The 21,619-nt window shown below is 35.6% G+C and overlaps 1 protein-coding gene across 1 annotated transcript in view; it reads left to right on the top strand.

The window, feature by feature from the left end:
- Positions 1–21,619, top strand: part of COP1 (COP1 E3 ubiquitin ligase) — a 317,833-nt gene that overhangs the window by 168,201 nt on the left and 128,013 nt on the right. The window contains exon 12 of the mRNA XM_044674889.1: positions 21,347–21,490. Coding sequence (XP_044530824.1) covers positions 21,347–21,490 — 144 coding nt within the window. The remainder of the gene's footprint in view (positions 1–21,346; positions 21,491–21,619) is intronic.

Here is a 21,619-nt window from a genome sequence, read left to right as displayed (position 1 = left end):
GCAGCACAATACTATTCCATTATGTGACTTTAACATTCTCTAATCTACAAATAAAACAACTGAGGTGAGCTCTAGGCCAATAATTATTTATTAGAGAAGCCTGACCCCCTCTAACAAACAGGATCCCAGACCGGACTTCCACCTTCTCCAGAGTACAGATTTTATTTCCTTCACTATCCAGCCCCATCTGTATATACCTGGTCAGTCTAAACGTCAGCGCATTATCTCATTGATGGACTCCAAACTCTAACTCTTCTTGGTTACTTTGCTACCAAACAATAAGGTGGATATATAGCAACCAGTCCATCTACAACTCATCCTCATGACAACCAGCACATCTGCACACTATCCTTAATGAAAACCAATCCATCTAGACCTCATCCTCAAGATACCTACTCTTAGCAATGTACCCTGGACAAAACAGTGATGCACCCTACATTGATACGATTGGGTTTTGGGTCAGGCCTCTTGTCCAGGCCTCCCTGACGTGGGTCACAAGGAGGAAATGATACAGGGTAAAGGAATCAATATATCATGAGACTGTTCACTGAAGTTTGTGACATCTGGGCTCTGGCCCTCTTCAAGCTATACTGACATGTTAAAATTTAACATAATGTTTATGAGAGGAAAAACTTATTTTTAGAACCTATTCAACTATGATTTATAACTAGTTGGTTCTGATTATTATTTATTAATAAGTAAGTATCCCTATGGGATCATGCCAACCTAAATAATACTGATTAGAATTAATTATAGGCATAAAATGACTGATTTAAGGTGGTTAAGTATCAACTAAAATATTTCTTATAATTACCTTCTACAATGATTTGCTTTAGGATTTCCACAATAGATGGACACCTACTTTGTTTCAGTTCACAAAAAGAACTGCCATATGTATAGTGATTTATGTGGACATTTCTTATAAAACACACCTTAGTTGTATAAACCTAGCAATAGAATCTCAGGGTCAGAGCATATGTACATTTTAGTTATTTTATTCACATAATTTCAAATTGCTTTGCAGAGTGGTTGTACTGATTCATAGCTCCATCCACAATGCCTTGGCGTACTCACCTTTTTTTCTTTCCTTAACTCTTACCTTCTGTCTTAGAATCAGTACTAGGTATCAGTTCCTGGGCAGAAGAGCAGTAAGGGTTGAACAGTAGGGGTTAAGTGACTTGCCCAGAGTCACACAGCTAGGAAATGTTGGAGACCATATTTGAAGTCAAGACCCTCTGTCTCTAGGCTTGACTCTCTATCTACTGAACCACCTAACTGCCCCAACCCCTTTCATTAAGAGTTCCTAAACAACACTTCCATTATTGTCTATTTTCATCTTTTATCATTTTTGCCAATTTGTAGGGTGTGAGGTGAAACCTCCAGGTAATTTTGACTTCTTTTATTATTAGCATTTGTAGCATTCTTTCATATGATTATCAAAACTTTTTTTATTCTTATTATGAAAATTATAATTCTCATTATGAAAAAAAATCCTATGCTTTGACTATCATTGGGGAATTGTTTTTCATTGGACCTAATTTTTTAACCAATAGTGAGGAACTGTTTACTGAATTGGAAACAAGAAGAATGTCAGGGAAATTATTGCTAAAGCTTAAATTTCAGTATCAGATGAAGATATTTGAATACTGTCCCACAGGTTTTAGGAGAATATATTTCAAAGTGATCATAAAAAGGACAAGCAGGAAGTTACCCCAAGAGAAATAAGAAGCTCTTAAGAATGAAAAATGAAAACAAAAACAAACACTTTTCTTGTGCATAAGGAGTTCTGCTGAAAGTACCAGACATATGTGGAGCTCACTGGCATACTCAGAATTTTAAAGGGTATGTGTAGAAAAAGGAAGGAAGAATTAGTCTTTCCAGATGAATACAAAACATGAGCACTATCTTATAAAATTTCTAAGAGATTTCAAAATCCAGAATGAATCACAGTCCAAACTGTAATTATAATGGGCAATAAAAAGGGAATTGATGTTTTTTTGAATTTTTGTTTTATTTTTAGTTATATTTCAGGCCCATTATTTAAAGTAGATGAAATGTTAATAACAGAAGTTGGTTTAAAAAAATTGAATTTCTTAATAATTATTTAGTTTTTGTTTTTCTTTACAAAGAAGAAGACCTTTAAACAAGGAAGAATAGTACATAAATAAGTTTGCAGGTAACATAAAGACAAAATAAATGGGGAAATGGGCTTCAATATGATTATCCTTTATGAGTTTGAGTTTATAGGACCAACCTCACTTTTATCCTAGACATTACAAGAATAGGCAGATTTGATTGCTAAAACATCCTTGGTAAACCAAAAAATTTTGGAGAACAGATGAGCTACAGAGAGACTAGAGAAGGATAAATGTTTTTCAAATTTTCAAAAAAGAATGTTGTTTGTAGCTATAGATCAAATTGTAGAACATAGAAAAGAGATTTTTTTATTAGCACTGGGAAAGTGATTCATTGTTCACCAAAAGGTCTAAGATTGATCTGAAATAAAAAAAGAATTAAAGTCAATAGGGACTGACATTTAAAAAACTAAGGCTACAAATAAAATTTGGAGTAGGCATGGTTAGGGAGAACAGATCATCTGGAAAAGATCTGGGGGAGAAGTGAAGATTACAGAGAAGATACAAAGACCCATCTGATCTTTACCAGATTGTCCTCCAAAAAGCTATGCTATAATGTCTCAGATTGAATTCTGGAGCACATAATCCACAAAAAAACAAGGTGAAGTAATTTTTCATCACAAAACAACATAGAAGGCGAGTGTGAAGGATTTAGTGCACTGGAATATAGCTGGGCTGCAGTGTACCAGGGCAGGCCCACTGTGGCAACAGCCTTGGGCACAAATGAAGCAGCAGTAAAGGCTTCCGGAGCTTTTGGCTACAGACAGTAAGGAGAGTCAGACAACTGCTCAGAAGGAGATTATAGGGATCCCTTTGCTGGCTTTGATGTAAGACCCTTGTTGTACCACCCCTATTCAGGAAGCAGTCTGGGGACATGATCTCAGGGGGTGGAGGAGCACTAGTTGACACAAGTGCTTGCAACCTAAGGGAACAGGGGACCCTGATCACATTTTCAAGGAGTATTCCAGTGCTTGGGGTTATTCACAGACCCTAGCACAGACCTAGCCACTATTAAACACATGTCTCCTTACATCATACCATCTTGGAATAACTAAAAGCAAATAAATCCCTGGTGCCAGATCTGAAGGCAACTATGCAAAGAACCTGATGTTTGAAATGGAGATTTCTTCACCAGTTACAGAGCCCAATTTAAATAGTTTTTTTTTTTAATTAAAAGAAAAGAAAAAGTCCGGAAAACAAACAACAACAACAAAACAACATACAAAATTATTTTGGTAACAGAGAACACCAAAATAAAAATTCAGAAGACAACAAAGTCAATATTGCTACATTCAGAACTGCCAAGAAAAGATATGAATTGCTCTCAAGCCCAAAAAGAATTAATAGAAGAGCTCAAAAAGGATTTTAAAAATAAGAGAGTTAGAAGAAAAATTGGGAGAAGAAATGTGAGTGAACCAGGTAAATCATGAAAAAATTGTCAACATCCTGATAAAGGAGTTGCAAAAAATTGCCAAAGAAATTAATTCATTCTGGAGAGCAATTTGGACCTGTGCCTGAAGGGTTAAAAAACAGTACAAAGCCATTTACCCAGCAATACCATTATTAGAGTTGTATACCAAGGAAATTTTTTTAAAGGGGGAAGGAGAAATGTGCTATATTTACAAAATTATTTAAAACAGCTCTTTTTTAGGGGAGCAAGGAATTGGAAAGTGAGGAGATGCTCATAAAATGAGGAATGTTTGAGTAAGTTATAGTATCTAATTGTAATGAAATAGTATTTTACAATTAGAAATTATAAGCAGGAAGAGCTAAGAAAAACCTGGAAGAACTTGACTTAAAAGACTGAAGCAGAGTGAAATAAGCAGATTGAGAAGAACATTGTATACAGTGACGGGAATACCATATACTGAAGAACTGAATAATAATTCTTCTCAGCAATACAATGACCCAAAACTTTCCCAAAGACTCATGATTTTCTTTTATTTCTTTTTTTTTTTTTTTTAATTTTAAACCCTTAACTTCTGGGTATTGATTTTATAGGTGGAAGATTGGTAAGGGTAGGCAATGGGGGTCAAGTGACTTGCCCAGGGTCACACAGCTGGGAAGTGTCTGAGGCCAGATTTGAACCTAGGACCTCCTGTCTCTAGGCCTGGCTCTCAATCCACTGAGCTACCCAGCTGCCCCCAAGACTCATGATTTTAAAAAAATATTGCTATCTGTTTCCAGAGGAAAAGAACTGAGTCTGAATCCAGATCAAAGCAAAATTTTCACTTAAATTTTTTTTTTTTTCTATTTGAGTTTCCTTCTACAGAGGGTAAGGAAAAATGTTATACATGACTGTACATGTAAAATCTATATGAGTTTGCTTAGCATCTCAGTGGTGGTGAGGGGGTTAAGGAGAGGAAGAGAGAGAATTTGAGACTCAATATTCTTTGAAAAATTTTGGAAAAAATTAAAAGATCTGAAGAAATATTGTTTAGAAAGGATAAAGTTCCAATTAGTGAATATCTTTTTGGTTCAGACTTAGAGAGAACATGATTGCTTTCCCTAAGCAATTGATGGGGTATTATGTAGAAGAGTGATTAGAGTTGTTCTTCAGAGAGAAGTAGAATAGTATTTTGTTTAAGAAAAAGAATAGGAAATATATAAAAGTGAAGTGGACTTCCCATAGAGGACATATTGGGGTCTCTTTTCAGTTGAAGTCTCTAAGTAAAGGCATAAATGGCCACTTGCCAGGTAGTACATCCTTAATAAAATGGTTACTGGTTGAGGATGTTATAGAAGGGATTTATTTCTGGTATTTATGTCTTTAAGATCCCTTCTAACTATTATATTTCATCTTAAACTTGGATATCTAGTATAGCCTTTGTTAGTATCTACTTTATCCTTTTAGAAAAATGTTGGTGCCTATTTTGGGGATAAGTAGTCTTGATAGTTTTAATGCTCTAAGCAGTGCCAACTAGGCTGAAAGACTTTTCTGGTTTTATGTGTCATGAAATGAAGAATATTTGCTTTTGAAATATAATATATCTCAACTAAATATATAAAAGTAGACCTTAAAAATGAAAAAAAAAGATGGAAACATAGAGATCATTTAAAATTCTGAGTTTTGGTGTGAAAGAACTATTTGTTGAATAGTTTGTGACAGATTTTAGATTTAATATACCAGTTGGAGCTTACTAGAATGAATACATTATGGTTTGTTATTTGGAATTTAAATTGAATTAATTGTTAATATTTTCCTGTAAGGGAATATGATTATGTGCTTAGAATTTAGGTTATATGCTTAATATATGGAACATGGTGCATTTTATTTTTCCTGTGTTAGTCCTTAATGAATAATAACAATGGCAGAAACCTAACAAACATTTTGTCATAAACTATAGATTTTTAAAATGGATTTTTATTATATATATGATTTTTTCCCCATTTTTAGTTGTCCAGATTAACATCTATTATGGAAAACAGTTTTCCTTTTACCATCTTCCTACTTAGCATTTGGCATAAAAGTGCTTTCTTGGTACTTTTTATTTAGAGACATAATGAGAATTTATAATTCTGTTCTTTTTATATGAATAATAAGAATAACATTCAGCTCATAGTTCTTACTTTGGGCATATCTCCACAATGATCTTTGCTCAGCTCATAGTTCTTACTTTGGGCATATCTCCACAATGATCTTTGCTCATTCAATCTTCTATTTCTGTTCTTTTTTAAATTTTATAATTGCATATTTTTAGGAGTCAATTTTAAGAGTTCTATTAAAAAGAGCCCTTGTAGGAGGATTCAGTTTAAAAATATGTGAAGTTTTCATGAAAATTCTTAGATCTTTGTATTATTTTCTCCTGTTAAAAAGTTTATATGATAAAAATGTCAATTTATTACTTTCATTTTAGTTTTCTTAATATTTTACAGAGTGTACAAGGACAACAAAGGTACATGTGGACAAGGCATGTAGCTAGGATAGGAGGGCAGACTGCTTATGAGAAACAGCAAGAATGACAGTTTGATTGGACTATATTGATCATAAGATGAAACATATATATTTTAAACCTTCTATCTTAGAATCAGAACTATGTGTCAGTTCTAAGACAGAAGAGCAATAAGAGCTAGGCAATTGGGATTAAATGACATGCCCATGATCACACAGCTAAGAAGTGTCTGGGGCCAGATTTGAACCCAAGACCTTCCATATCCAGACTTGGTGCCCTGTATTCTGAGTAACCTAGCTGCCTCCAATTATTCTTTTCTCCTTGATATTTTTTTCTTCTAGCTTTTGATGACACTACCCTTTCCTTTTTCTATTTGATATTAGAGGCAATAGGGAGCCACTGTAGTTTATTAAATGGTTGACTGGGGAGGGGATTAGTCACAGTTGTACTTTAGGAAGATCAATTTGACAACCGGAGTGGAGAATTGTTTTGAGTAGCAAGATACTTAAGACAGTCACCAACCAGCAGGGTATAGAAAGTGGTCCAAGTGTAAGGAGAAAAGGACTTATACCAAGGTAGCTGCAATGTCAGAAGAAAGAATGTGGCATATAGGAAAGATGTTACAAAGGTAGAATGAACAAGACTTTATAACTAATTGGATATAAATTTCACAGGGAATTTGCCAGAGAGCTAAGGAAAAGCTGTTTTCTGGACCTTGCTTAGTCCAGAGAGCTCAGAGAGAGAGTCCCCACACTGACAGTTGGAAACTCACAACTCTTATATTCACTTTTTTTTTTTTTTTTTTTTAACCCTTGTACTTCGGTGTATTGTCTCATAGGTGGAAGATTGGTAAGGGTGGGCAATGGGGGTCAAGTGACTTGCCCAGGGTCACACAGCTGGGAAGTGGCTGAGGCCAGATTTGAACCTAGGACCTCCTGTCTCTAGGCCTGACTCTTAATCCACTGAGCCACCCAGCTGCCCCCTTATATTCACTTTTGATTTTTTTGGTTAATGTGTTTATTCTTTCCATTTTACATTGTTGTTATCGTGTACAATGCTTTCTGGGCTTTTTAAAATTTCATTTTGCATTCATTCATATAGATCATTCCAGTCTTCTCTATGTTCATTGTTTATGTCATTTCCTTTAACACAGTAATATTCCATTACACCACAATTTGTTACACCATTCCCTCATTGATGGAAATCTACTTGTTTCCAATTCCTTCCGTCACAGAAAGTTCTGTTATAAATATTTTGGTGTTTATAGACACTTTCTACTTATAAATTGCTTCCTTGGGTTATAAGTCCAAAGCATTTGAATATCTTTGCTGCTTTATTTGCATAATTTCACTTTGCTTTCCAAAATAATTGTACCATTTTACTGCATGTTAGTTTGCCTATCATTCCATAACAACTCCAACATTATCATCATTTTTTACTATCTTTGCTAATTTGCAGGGTGTGTGCTAAACTGGGAGGGTCATTTGATTTGCATTTCTCTTACTTTTTAGTGATTTGGTGTTTTCTTTCATGAGGTTCAGAAAACTTTGCAATTTTTTTGAGAACTGTTTGTTTTTTTACTTTAACCACTTAAATTTTACAGAATGGCTATTAGTGTTATATCTTGGATATCAAACCTTTATCAAAGAAATTTAATGCTTTTTTTCTCATTCAGTATCTTCCCCTCTTACCTTAGATTCATTTAGGGGAAATAACTTTGATAGTTATTCAAGTATCCTCAGAATTCTGACCAAAGGGATAGCCAATCATGACTTCAAAGGAATGATATTGAAGAATATGACCCATCTTTTATTAAAGTAATGGTACAGAATGAAACATTTATTCTGACACACTTATATGATGATTTAATATTCACAAATTGCTTTACATAAAACTGCCTTGTTGAGGTAGGGTGTCATTTTTAACCTTATTTTATAGATGAAGAAACTGAGATTGTGACAAAAAGAAAGATTTTTATAGAGAGTAGAATCCTAAGCATTACAGCATTATTGGGAGGTATATTTCTTTCTCACAGAATATTGTTTTATGAAATAACTTCACACAACAGTGTTACCAGGGTTCTTTTCAAATGTAAGAAAATTGAGAAAGAGTCACACCTAATCTACTCTGTGTAACTTAAGGAAAGGAAGGTCTGATTCTTACAGTCATGATATTACAGAGACTTATTTGCTCATCAGAATGAGGAAAGACTCAAGGTTCAATGATGACCCTATTGGTGGAGGAATCCTTTCTTGTCTGAGTTTCAGCCTAGAGAACAGCTATAGTTCTGAGACTGGCCTTAACAAGAATCTCAAACTTACAGGCATGTCTTTTGTGGCTGCTTTTCCTCAGTGGCCTTGATTTGTTCAAGGTACCTCCATATATCCATAACTTTCCTTTGACCACCCAGCTAGCTATAGTGTTGGATAGGATTTGAATTCAAGTCCTTCTTATTCAAAGTTCAGCACTCTCAGCATCATTGTTATTCTGGAGGAGGCTTCTATTTGTTGGAGGTTGATTTGTGGTATTGATAGGTTTTAAAAAAAGCATTAAAAAGCTTTTATTTAAAATGCACAGGGGAAAAACAAAAATGCAAAAGGGTATGAGGACATAAATAGATTATAAGGCATTTTTGAACTTATTGAATCACTGGTTCCACAAACCCATTCTTGGATCAATATGAACTTGAATGGAAGTCTAAAGCTTTGTACTTCAAGAATGTGTGCTATTTACTTTTTTTCAGTGACTTGGTTAATTGACATAGTTTGGTCAACAGATTTTACAATTATACAAAACTAAAATTTTGATTATTATCTTTGTGTGAGATAAAAATAAGCACAAGTGCTCCACTCACTCAAATAAACCAGATGTCGAGTCAGAAGGTAGGAGTACAAAGAGGCAGTTGTTCATCCCCTTCTTGAAAGAGAGCACTTCATTGATGGGCTAAGAAGTACCAACTGACTAGGCAGCAAATAGGTAGTATCTACAATTTTCCAACATAAGTGTCCATGCTCCCCTCTCTGGCCCCTGCACGGGGCCTTGATCTACCATCCAAAACACCAGTTCTTCCAACCCAGTTCAGGTGAGGTAAGGGGAGCAACCAAATTGTTTATTGCCCTTTAGTCCATCAGTCTCTCTCCTAAGCTTGTCCCAGAGTCTTCAATCAACAAAAGGTAACAAACTAACCTTTATAAGCTGAATGCTTATTCTGAGAATAGAACACGCAATTCTGTCTCACACATGTTGGATCTAAAAGTTTCTTGAGAGACTGAACAAATGGGCTCAATATAATTATATTAAATATAAGAGATAAATGTCCATCCTACATTTGCACACAAAAAACAGATTACATAAATAGAAAAATGGCAGACTACATACCTAGTCATTTCTTTCCTTAAATATAATTTGAAGTTTCTAGTGGATAGGCAGCATATGAACGCTATGCCCAGGTAACCAGCATAATTAAATTTTAAACTCAAGAAATGTTAAATGCCTATTATATGAAACTAAATATTCTCTGTACTGGGGATACAAAGTCAAAAATAAAATAATTCCTGTTCTTGAGTAGTTACCATTCTATTAATAGTCATCTATAAACTTATATGTAAGTTATTACTTGGTGATAAGTTAACTAAATCACTTTCAACAACCAGTAACATCATGGAAACCTCATCAAACAGTGGTCATTGAGCTTTTCTTTGTAGAAAACTCTTAAGAGTCAAGTAGAGGAACACAGTGTAAAGGCATGATGCTGGAAAAGGAAATGGCCTTCATGGTGAAGAGCTTGTGTACAGATCAGTTAGACTAGGCTTTAGAATATGTCAATAGTATTACTATGAAATAAATCTCAAAAAGGATGTGGGGAGCAGAGATTTGTGGACGCTAGACTGAAGAGTTGTTCTTTAAGTCATTACTGTGGGGTTGGAAGTATGGCCAGGTATTTGTTTTAGGAATATCATTGAATTATGGATATAGATTGGGTAGGAGTCCCAGAGGTCATCTGATCTGACCCCTTCATTTCATATTCAAGGAAATTGAGGGCCAGAAAAGTAAAGAGACTGGTCCAGTTTGTATAGATAATGACAGGAGAGTCATTTGAATCTAACTCCTGACTTCACACTCACTTCTCTTTCCACTGTGCCAAAGTAAGGAGACCAAGCAATAAGCCATTGTAGCACTACTTTTTCAAATGAACAGAAACAAGATTGTGAAGTAATCAATTTCTACAAAATACTTTAACTCTGTAACTCTACCCCTCTCTGTCATTCCCAAATTATGTTGTTCAGTTATTTGTCCTGTCTAACTCTTTATGACCTATTTACAATTTTCTTGGCCAAATTAATGGAGTGGTTTGCCATTTTTTACTTCAGTTCATTTACAGTTGAGGAAACGGAGACATATAGCATTAAGTGACTTGTCCTGGGTCCCACAGCTAGTTTCTGAGGTGAGATTTGAACTTTGGAAGGTGAATCTGCCTGACATCAGGCACTCCATCTACTGTTACATCTAGCTGCTCTGCTCCCAAATCAATCAATCAATCAATCTCCCTCCCCACCCCCCGCCCCGTCTCTCTCTCAGCAATTACTCTAATTATAACTGTACATGCATACTATATCTATATATCTAGATCTTTTTTTATACCCTTACGTTCCACCTTAGAATAAATACTGTGTATTGGTTCTAAGGCAGAAGAGTGGTAAGGACTAGGCAATGGGGGTTAAGTAACTTGCCCAGGGTCACATTATCTAGATCAGTGATTCCCAAAGTGGGCTCCACCACCCCCTGGTGGGTGCTGCAGTGATCCAGAGTGGGTGATGATGGCCACAGGTGCATTTATCTTTCCTATTAATTGCTATTAAAATTTAAAAAAAAATTAATTTCCAGGGGGCTAAGTAATATTTTTTCTGGAAAGTTGGCGGGAGGCCAAAAAAGTTTGGGAATCCCTGATCTAGATCTTTCAAAACTTCAATAACAAATTTTGCAGGTTGCTGGAAGAAAAAGAAGTTTGAATCTTAGGAGAATAGTACATTCAAACAAGCATAGGATTTCAGAATAATTCAGAATGTCATATTGCATTTAATTGAGATTGATCATCAGTTTTGAAAAGTGGAAATTTTTTAAAGGATTATATTATAAAAACAAACCAGACATTAGCAGAAAATCCAATTTGCTATTACATGGTGCAAACAGAGAACACCTTTCAAAAGAATAAGTAATAAAAGAGAACAAATTTCATGAATAGACTGTTTAAAAAATTCAAAACAAGGAATTTGACCTGTTTAAAATATAAAGAAGCATGATCAAGAGATCAGAAAAGACAAAAGGAATACAGATTAAATTGAAACTTTAAAAATCAGGGGAAGCCGAGGGGGAAGAATTGAATTGAAACACTATGGAATAATACTAATGGAGAGCAGTCATAGAGTGGGAAGTTGTATAAATGAGTTGAGAGGAGCAAGATAACAGACTTCTACTAAGTTCATGAGGAAGCAGTAAAAAATTATTGATTCTTATGGTCTCTTGGAAAGAAGAAAAACTGCAGAAAAATTTAGGAGTCAAAGGAGATTGAGAGGGATGTATTGATTGACCACCACCCCTGAGAGAATTTCTATTCCATGGTAAATATTGCATTCCAGGAGAGGATGTATGTAAAAATCTCTATGGGTCAGCTATCTCCTAGACCAGGGGTCGGCAACCTTTTTGGCCATGAAAGCCATAAAGGCCACATCTTTTAAAATGTAATTTCATGAGAGCTGAAAAGTGCTCACAGTGTGCGCTCCTGTAACAGCACCGAAAAAAAAAATTTGACTTTTTGGCTCCTGCAGAAAGAGCCATACGTTGCTGAATCTCTGCCCTAAACTGATAAAGTTGGAGGTAAGGAATAAAGCCAGAAATCAATTGAGCAAGAATTTGAGGAGACTGATCATGGTAACTGTTGGGAGTTAGACTGGATCCCATGATTTGTGCTACAAGACAATTTCTACCACACAGGGCTACTTCTATCCAAACTTAAGTTTTACAGAAATGTATATTTCCAATAATGAGTCATCATATTAAAAAAACGAGATTGTGGCATAAGAGTTATATAAGAAATAACATAGATTTTGTTTAGAAAAAGAGGGTCAAACCTGATTTAACAAGGAAAACTAAAGAGAATAAAGTATAAACAAATAGGGCAGTTCACAACTAAGAAAGCAAAATTCAGAATGGTCTAGAAAAGTACTAATGAAAACATACCTAAGGAAAAAAAATTCTTAAAACAAAATAAAATGTATTTTCTTATAATTAATATTTTTTGTTTTAAAAAGTTGGAAGGAAAAAGTTAATTTCGTTGCTATTGCTAATAAAAAAGGGAAAGGAGAAATAGATAATTAGGAAAAATATAGGTAATTGTGAATGGGTAAGATTTGAATTTAAAATAATCTCAAGGACAAAGTACTTGATTTAAAGGAGAAAGTGGTTATACAAATCTAACAATCATATATTTAAACGTACAAACTTATAAACTGAAGGGAAGTGATAGAATGTATATAAAAATAAAAATCCAATTATGTTATTCTATAACTAATAAAAGCACATCCAGAATTAGAACAAGAAGTGACAACTAAATTTATTATAAATTTATCAAAAGCAGGATTTGTAACCATGCTGTCAGATGATGCAAAAATAAAAATCATAGTATCAGTACAGATGAACAGGAAAACTATATTATGCTTAAAGGAAGCATCAAAAGTAAACTAATATAAAAAGTAAACATATATGCACCTAATATCAAAGAGAAATATCAACAAGAAGGAACATTGACAACTGAACAAACCCTTGTAGTATTTAGCCCTGAAAAACTTATGGAATCTTTCAAATTATACAATAAAAAACATTTATATAGTTCCTCTCAACATGATACCTTTACAAAAATATACTATGTGCTATGGCATAGAAAAATGATAATAAGTGATGGTAAACATCTCTGAGAATTAAAAATGTAATTAATTCAAAGAACACAGACAAAAGGAAAGACAAAATATTGACTTAATAATGACAAACATTTTAACATCTCGGATTTACATTTTGGTTACTAGAGTGAACCAATCACAGAAACAGAAATGGTATTGCAACAGTTCAGGTGATAGGAAATAAGAAACAGAATGACTCTTGTGATTGCAGAAATGGGGACAGATAAAGATATATTGTAGAGGAAGAATGATTTCTCTGGCAGGTCTTGGCAACTGAGAAATGATAAGCTCAGAAAATAGTTGAATTTTTAAAAAAATATTGTTTTTTATTATTGAGTTTCATAACGAATATGTCCAGAAAGCAATTGATAATTTTGCTATGTGGTTCAGTAGATAGGAGATATATAGATCTGGGTGTCATATTCATGGAGATGATACTTAAATCCATGAAACTTGTGATGAGATAGATGGTTATCAAAAGAGAGTTTAAAGAAAAGAGAGAAGTCTTTAGAAAAAGCCACTGAAAAGTTGGTACTGTAAAGCTGAGGTGTCACAGATGGAAACATAGTGTCTAAAATGAAGAAAATGATAGACCAATTATATTCTCTCCTGATCAGACTATAGCTTGAGTATTGTATTTAGTTCTTGATGCAAATTCTTTAAAAAGCACATAGACAAACTAGAGTGTGTCTGGAAAGGTTGCCATGATAAGTGAGACTATAGAGGCTATCACATAATAATTATGTTGAAGGTTCTTGGATGGCTGGGAGCAAGAAGCAATGATAACTGCATTCATTTATTTGAAGGACTATGTAAGACAGATTGAATTTGTTCTAGTTTGTCACCAGAAAGCAGAACTATTTGTAGTGGATGGAAATTGCAGAGAGGCAAATTTTGGTTTGTTATTAAAAAAAAAAAGTTCCTAAAAATTTAGTTCTTTTCAAAAGCAGAATGGGCTAACTATAAAAGTGGAAGTTTTTTTTTTTTTTTTAAGGGGGTCTACAAGTAGAGAATATATGATCCCTTATCAGGGAGGTTTCAGATGGGATGTTTCGGGATTCCTGTTTGCTGGACAAGACTTATTTCTCTGGTTTCTTCTAACTCTGGGAGTTAGTGATTCCATTTATATGAGATCACTTCATAGAAGTGAATGGTTTCATGTAGTGGCAAGAGTAGTCTCTTTGGAATCAAGTGACCTGTTTTAAAACATATTGCCTTTTTGTAAACCTGGCCAAGCCAGTAACAATTTGTGAGCCTTAATTTCATCATATATAAAATGAACATTACACTGTGATCTTTAAGGTACTTTCAACTTTAAAATACTTCAAGCCCATGATCATTTATGTGTGGGATGAGATTTAGTGTGTAATTCTCAAAGTAATATTTGGCTTATAACCCCAATTTTCAAGACCTTTTAGTGTTAGTATTCCTTAGACTGCCAATACCACCCCTCCGTCCCCCCCAAAATGAAATTTTTAGTTTTCCAGACCCATATTCAAAAACCTTGAGAACAGTTTGTTTGTACCCTGAGAAGAAAGCCAACTCCAAGATAAGCTGAAGGAGGAAAAGTACAGTGAGTTTCAAAAGTATAATTATGGTCCCAGCCTGGGAATCACATTTTAGTCACAGGCTTTTGTTGTTGTTGTTATTGTTATTTTATTATGGGGGTCTTTAGGAGTATGTTATGTTAAAAATTACATGCTCAAGACTGTAAACATAACAGCTCCCCCTTCTATGAGATTGAACAGGGGGGAAGAGGAGAATCAGGATTGTATCTAGATACAATCTGTGATTGTATCTAGAAGAAGAAAGGATAGTTTTGCCCCAAAGCAAACCAATTGGGTGGGCAGAATCCCTTTACGGTTTTTCTCTTAATAAAGCCTCTTTTCTCTGCCAGCATCTTATCAAGTCTCCTGTTGTTATAATTATGGGAGGTCTCTTGATCTATTTGAGATGGTAAATTGATGTACAGAGAGAAATAAGATGACCCTTCTTCCTTATAACAGTTGCCCAGGCAGGATCCTTCAGGTCTGAGGTATATCCCTTCAGGACTCACCTGGGGTTAATTAATATGTTGATTTGGGCTCTTTAGCTAGGATAATGCCTTGTATTCTGACTGAGATTTCTCCCTTCCCAAAACAAGCTTGGAAACTGCTTTAGGAAGGTACTTTAAACTTTATATTAACCAAGAAGGATAAGGGTAAAGGACTGTGGTATAGGAGACCCTATTCTAATGATTACTAATGAAATCTCAACTGCTAGCAGATGAAGAATCAATGTAGCTTCCCTCTGGTTCAGCCTGGCCAGGACTAAACCAGAGTAGGTAAACTGCTGGGATATTTTTGACTTCTTCAATAGATCTTCAGCCTTACAGTTGAGTTCTTTCCACCCTCTTCTTCGTCTCCTGCCCACTTCCTGGTGTTAACTTAGAAAAACGCGGGACTATTAAATAGTCATAAAACCACTCTTTAATCAAGGGAAAGGGGGATGAGGGCTACTTGGCCTCTTATGCAGAGCTGCGCCTTGTGCAGAGTCTAAAGGAACACTGCTTTGCTCTGCTCCCTGATCCCCCTGGGAGTGACACCACGCTAGATGACCACTCCTAGGGACAAAGGAAATTGGGGAACTTGTATACCTTTTGGGAAGATCTAGGGGCCTGGGAGAGATGATTGACATTATACTGACCGGATACAATCAAGCTAGAGAAAGGGATCATAGCTAGAGGCTAGGGTGTAGGGGAAAGGGACTGCTTACACAAAGGATACTAAAGGAATGGTCCCTGCCCTGGTAGTCTTCCTGGGTAAGGGTCTCAGATACAATGGGGAAGACTACCTAGGACAAAAGGGTATTTAGCATTTACCCTGGGGTCCATTATTCAGTCTGCTACTACTAGCCTGAGATTCCCTTCAGGGTGGATTCCCAGGGGAACAGGGAACAAGCACAAGCTTTGGGGGTCTCCAACCTACAAACTATTTCTAAACTTGGGGTTCATCATATCTCACTAAGCTACAAGTTTGGGAACTCTAGATTCCATGTGGACACCGGATCCCTCCTGGGCCCTGGGAAACCTAGATATCTAGATGATGAAACTCCTAATACCTAGGGGCAGTAGGTGGCGGTCAGGTACAGGTTGGCACGGTATCTCAAGTACAGGAAGAGTTTGCAGAGAGAGGTTTGCTCTCTCTCACTCCAAGACCAGGATCCACAGATCTCCAGCCTCAGCACAGGTCAAAGACCCAGAATCTCTCCTCAGGATTCTCAATTGCCCTCCTCCTGCCTTTCCCATGACTTCCCTGGGAACATTCCATCCAACTGACTTATTTGTCAATCAAAGGTGATCTTCAAGCTCCCAGAGATTCAATATAATACTGTTCATTAAAGTGATTTCTGGGAGTAAGAGTCTTCCCGGAATTCTACTCCACACAATTTATATGTGATTTGTTTCTCAAAAATTATTATATTATCTCTTAATATTCACTAAATTGAAAGAGTATGAATGTGAAATTTCCCTTCCTTGAGGTTATATATATATATATATATATATATTTGGTCTTAGTATAGGTCTGTGATGTTGAATCTTTGAACCTATGGCACAAGTATCAAAGATATCACACAGAGACCTCTGTGGACACACACACCTTTGCCTGCCAGAGTTAGTTACTAGAACGGCAGAGGGACTTGGGTGAAGCTGTTTCCTTCTCCTTTCTACTGCGCCTCCCCAACCCTCTGCCCAGCAGCCCAATGGAAGCACTTATTCCCTTCCCTAGGAAGAATGCCTGGACCACTCTTTCCCTTTCTCCCACCTTTGTGAGGGATAAGGCCATGGATTGTGTGTGTGTGTGGGTGGGGTGGGCATAGTACCTAGTCAAGGGGAGTGTGGCATAGCAAGGCATTGGTGTCTAAAAGGTTTGCCATCACTGGTATAGGTTCAACATTAAAGTGATAAATGAAACTTTTAACCATTCTTTCTATGGAGTCTTTTTTTTTTTCCCTTCAGATAAATTGGATTCCAGTTTTCAGGGTTGTCAATGACCAGTGTTAATAGTGACAAAAAGCTATGACAGTGAGAGTATTGACAAATTCTCTCTTTCATCATATTGAAATCTGCTTCATTTTTACTATACTCTACCTAAAATGTATATCAATCATTGGTCATGAATACTTTGCCTCCTCACTGCTTAAATGACTTGACTGATGGAATTTTGACAAAGAATATAGTCAGTTTCCTACTAATGAATTATATTTTCCATTTATATAATAAATAATGTTTCAGTAGTAGAAACATTCATTGCAAATGTGAAAGAAAAACTTGATTTCTTTCCATCTCAAAAATAACCCCATGATGATATTATTTTAAGAGGAATGAGGTACATGTAACCTGACATGGTTTCTAAGATGTTTTCTTTGGAAAAAACTGTGTGGAAGCTTGAAATTATTATTCAAGTTTATTTTCTTAAATCAGTTGTCTGAAAGACCACTGATTAGATGGTCAGGCAGAAGTGAACCTTGGTTAACTACTTAGAACCTTGAGAAAATTATTGAGTCTAGTAGCATGAGTATGGTAAAAGTAGCATACTGAATTTTTTTTTTGTTTGTTTGTTTAAGCCATTGAGACCATTCTTTCATTATTTATAGTGAGCATTGTGTATTTCTTTAGTATACATTATTGGGGGTTAGTTACATTGTCAGTTTCCATGTAGAAATCAACAAATATTTTATAGAATAAGAAATCATTTAATATTTTATTTCAATCCTGAAGTTTATTTGAGGTATAAACCAATTAATAAATATCTTTATAGAAATAATTGATTAGAATTCAGCAAAATAGTTTTTAGATGAGCAGCTTAAGCCCATGATTTACTCTTTTATTGTTTCCATCTCTGTTGTTAAAAGTAAAATTCAAGTATGATGTTATGTTCTCTTTTGTTTTTTTTTTAATAGTTCTTCATTTGTATTGGCATTTAGGTACTGATGTGAATGAATTTGGCAAGGCCAGTACTTCTTAGAACTACATGAATATTTTTGTTCCTTAATATGCTGAGGGTTGATACAGTTTAAAAAATAAGCCATCTTCTTTTTCCATTGGAGCATCAGTGTAGTTGAATATCTATTATCCTTATTTTACATCCTTCTGACACTATTTCTCTCATGGATCTGAATGTTCTCGACATTTCTCTGATTTCAATGAGAGTTGAAAGCAAATTATCATTCCATCAAACCAAAAATTTTTTGTTATAACTATGTAACCATATTTGGTATGTAAACATATGCAAACAAGGTTTATTAACAATTATGTGTTATATTCTGTGTTTCATAGTGAGTGGTTTGGTGGGTGAAGGGGTCTAGACCTATTATTTAATTGGTTTAAACAACTCCCATTGTGGAAGTTCCCATTACCAATACATTCTGTAAGGTAAAGTCTTAGAGTTTCCCTAGGACAAAGTGAAGTTTTGCTTCTGGTCATCTGAGACTGTACTTGAAACTTAGATCTTCTTGACCTAAGGATGAATCTTGTCCCTTATGCCATTCTATATCTCATAGTGAGCATTTAGGGGTAAAAGATCTATTTTTGAAATGTTGTTGTTGCACTGAAGGACTTTATATTTTAAAGGAGGCAATAAGGTTTAAAGAGATAATTGTTGTACAGATTAGGATATGTTAGATAGATTACAAAATACTGTTAGACCAGATGAATAATAGCTTTAGTAAAAAATAATAAAAACAAATTGCTTTGGTTAATAGCATGGGCATAGAAAATGGGCAGTACTTACCTTATTTGACTCATGACAGAATTTAATTGCTACATCTGTTTTCCCACTGTAATGCCTTTTCCTCACTGCTATGCCTTTAATGTTCATTGAAAGTAAGTTATAGTTTGGGTAATCATTTTCTTTGGTTAGCCTTCAGATCATCTTTCTCTTTATTAAATAGTATTTGTGTAAATATGTTGACTTAATATTGAAATGCTATTGATTTAATTTTTAGTAGATATGTTTTTAGGTAGACAAAACATATTTAGATTGGGAGGTTACTAGACCTTATGCATTTCAGATCTAATAATCTGGCCCTTTACCAGGCCCAATAATATTTTTCAGTGGCAGAAAGACTGAAAGCATAGTTTTTATTCAGGTAGATGAATAGCTGCCATAAGTTTAGTTCTGCTGTATTTGAATACATAGAACAGCAAATAGTAAATGAGACATCAGTTCAATTAAGAATGCAATCAACAGTTTCAGACATTGGAAGGAACAATGGATTTGGAAGAAGAGAACCCAGGTGCAATCCCATCTCTCATACTTACCATATATATTACGTAGGGAAAATAATTTAGCCTTATCTGTGAAATAAGGGAAGGACTATGGGACTGTAAAGGATCATTCTCAGCTTTCCATGTTATTCCTATCATCCCATACAACTAAAAGTATGATTCCCACTCAGCTAAAAAGGAGGATATTTCCTCAGTTTACCATGGGAGGAAGAACATAGTTTCTGATGATCTTTTTCCCCCTTTTTGCACTGGGCACAACATTTATTCTGAGCAAAGGACAGAAATACAAAGGGAAAAAATGCTAGGTTACTCCACTACAGTAATAAGATAAGCAGTTATGGCAGCATACCATGAAGATGACTGAATGCCTGACACCAGATGACTCCTATAGCCTATATGTATGCTTCTACTTGGAAACTACCATTCAGCTCCTTTTCAGGATGTTTTCATGATCCTGACCCCTCATCCTCCTTTGGGATAACATGTGAGTTCCCTCAAGCTGGGGAGGAAGCCAGATGAGACACCGTAGCTTCTCCCTGGGAATAGAGGGACCCACTGCATTTTCTGACCCTCATCCCTGGTCCTAGGTATGGTTGTAGGGTGGGGAGAGCCCCCATATGTGCCTTCTCTTTCCCTTTACAGAGGTGGTATGGTACAGTGTAAAACAGGGTGGGTTGACCTTTTGTTTTTATGACCCTATTCAAGTCACTTAACCCCACTGGTCTGCAGTTTACTCTGCTGTAAAATGAGTGTAGGTAACCTGGAATTTTCTTGCCATCTCTAAATGTAGAAACCTAAGAACATGAATGTAATTAGCAACTGTTATTTTATATGGTACTTACGTTGTCTGTTTTAGTTTTATAATACAGAAGATAGTGAATTCCAAAGTTTTGAAACAAAATACAAGCTTAGAAAATTACTAGCATAAATTATCTAATAAAAATTGTGCACTAAATTTTCTGAATAGAAAAGGAATTGCTTCACAAAACTTGGAAATTGTGACTTCACCTGTAGCTTAAAAAATCAGGACCTTTGTATTTTAGCCTCATCAAAGTTTCATAGCAAGTCTCAATCTCAAGTACTGTATAACATGTCTTCACTTAATGTTTAGAATTCTATTAGACCATTTAGGTTTTTGTATAATGATATGTACTGCTCTACCCACCCCTATCCCCACCCCCACCCCCACCTGCTAATAAAGTTTCAAAACTTATTGCTAGAACCAATTCATTTGATAAATGATGGGGAACCTTTTAAAGATGGAGTGCTGGGCCCCCGTACCCCCCCTTACCCCACACAGGGGAGGGAGGGAGCACTCAATTTGGGCTGCTAGGTGGAAGGTGGGTGAAGTGAGGTATGTCCTCAGTGAGTATAGAGGGGTGGAGGGAAGTGGCCTGAGCACTCCGTTCCCCTCCAAATCTGCTGCCTGTGAGCTGCCCACCTTCCCCACTGTGAAGGGGCAGGTGGTGTGAAAAAATACCATCAGGAACGGTGGAGAGAGGGCAGGGAGCAACTCCACTCGAGTCCCTTTTCCTTTTTAGTAATGAACTAGGGGGCGAGGGGCAGCCTTGTGCCCACAGAGAGCTCTCTATGTGCCATCTTTGCCACCTGTGCCATAGGTTCGCCATCACTGTTAGGCATTTAATATTAAGATCTGAGAAAATCTATCTCCCATCAAAAACAAACAACTATGTATGGAAGAGCCTGGAATAACAACAAATTAATTTGTAATAAACTTGTGGCTTCTTTACTCATATTCATATAAGTATTTCATCTTTTTTTCACTAGCCTCACAGTGTGAATTATCAGCCTTGATATTTGATTATTGGTAGGGCTGAATTAAAAAAAAAAGTTTTAGGTGACATATAAGAAAAAATACCACCTGCCCTAGGGAGAACGTGCAACTATACATAACTTTTTTCTCCCTCTAATTTGCTGTGACTTGATGATTTATCATGGACCCTGGAATTCAGTACAGTTGAAAACTGTCTCAAAAAGTTACCTTATAGTGGCAGACAGAATTACTTTAGAACTAGATCTGACATCTTAGGGTTTTGTGTATTCTTTGTTACTAACCCTTGTACTTTTTCTCTTCAGTATTGAATTTGACCGAGATTGTGACTATTTTGCCATTGCTGGGGTAACAAAGAAGATCAAAGTATATGAATATGGAACAGTCATTCAGGATGCAGTGGATATTCATTACCCAGAAAATGAAATGACCTGCAATTCCAAAATCAGGTATTGTGATTTGATTAATATGGCACATATAAATAATTATATTGTTGTTAATTTTTTGGGTATCAGTTCCCAAGTTCTTCAGAAGTCACTATGTGATAAGTCCTGTGCTTGAATTTCTAAAAAAAAAAA

The sequence above is a fragment of the Gracilinanus agilis genome, chromosome 4 (genome assembly GCF_016433145.1).
Source record: "Gracilinanus agilis isolate LMUSP501 chromosome 4, AgileGrace, whole genome shotgun sequence".
NCBI lineage: Eukaryota > Metazoa > Chordata > Mammalia > Didelphimorphia > Didelphidae > Gracilinanus > Gracilinanus agilis.
The sequence above is the reverse complement of the archived record's forward strand: the minus strand, read 5'-3'. Positions and strand labels throughout refer to the sequence as shown.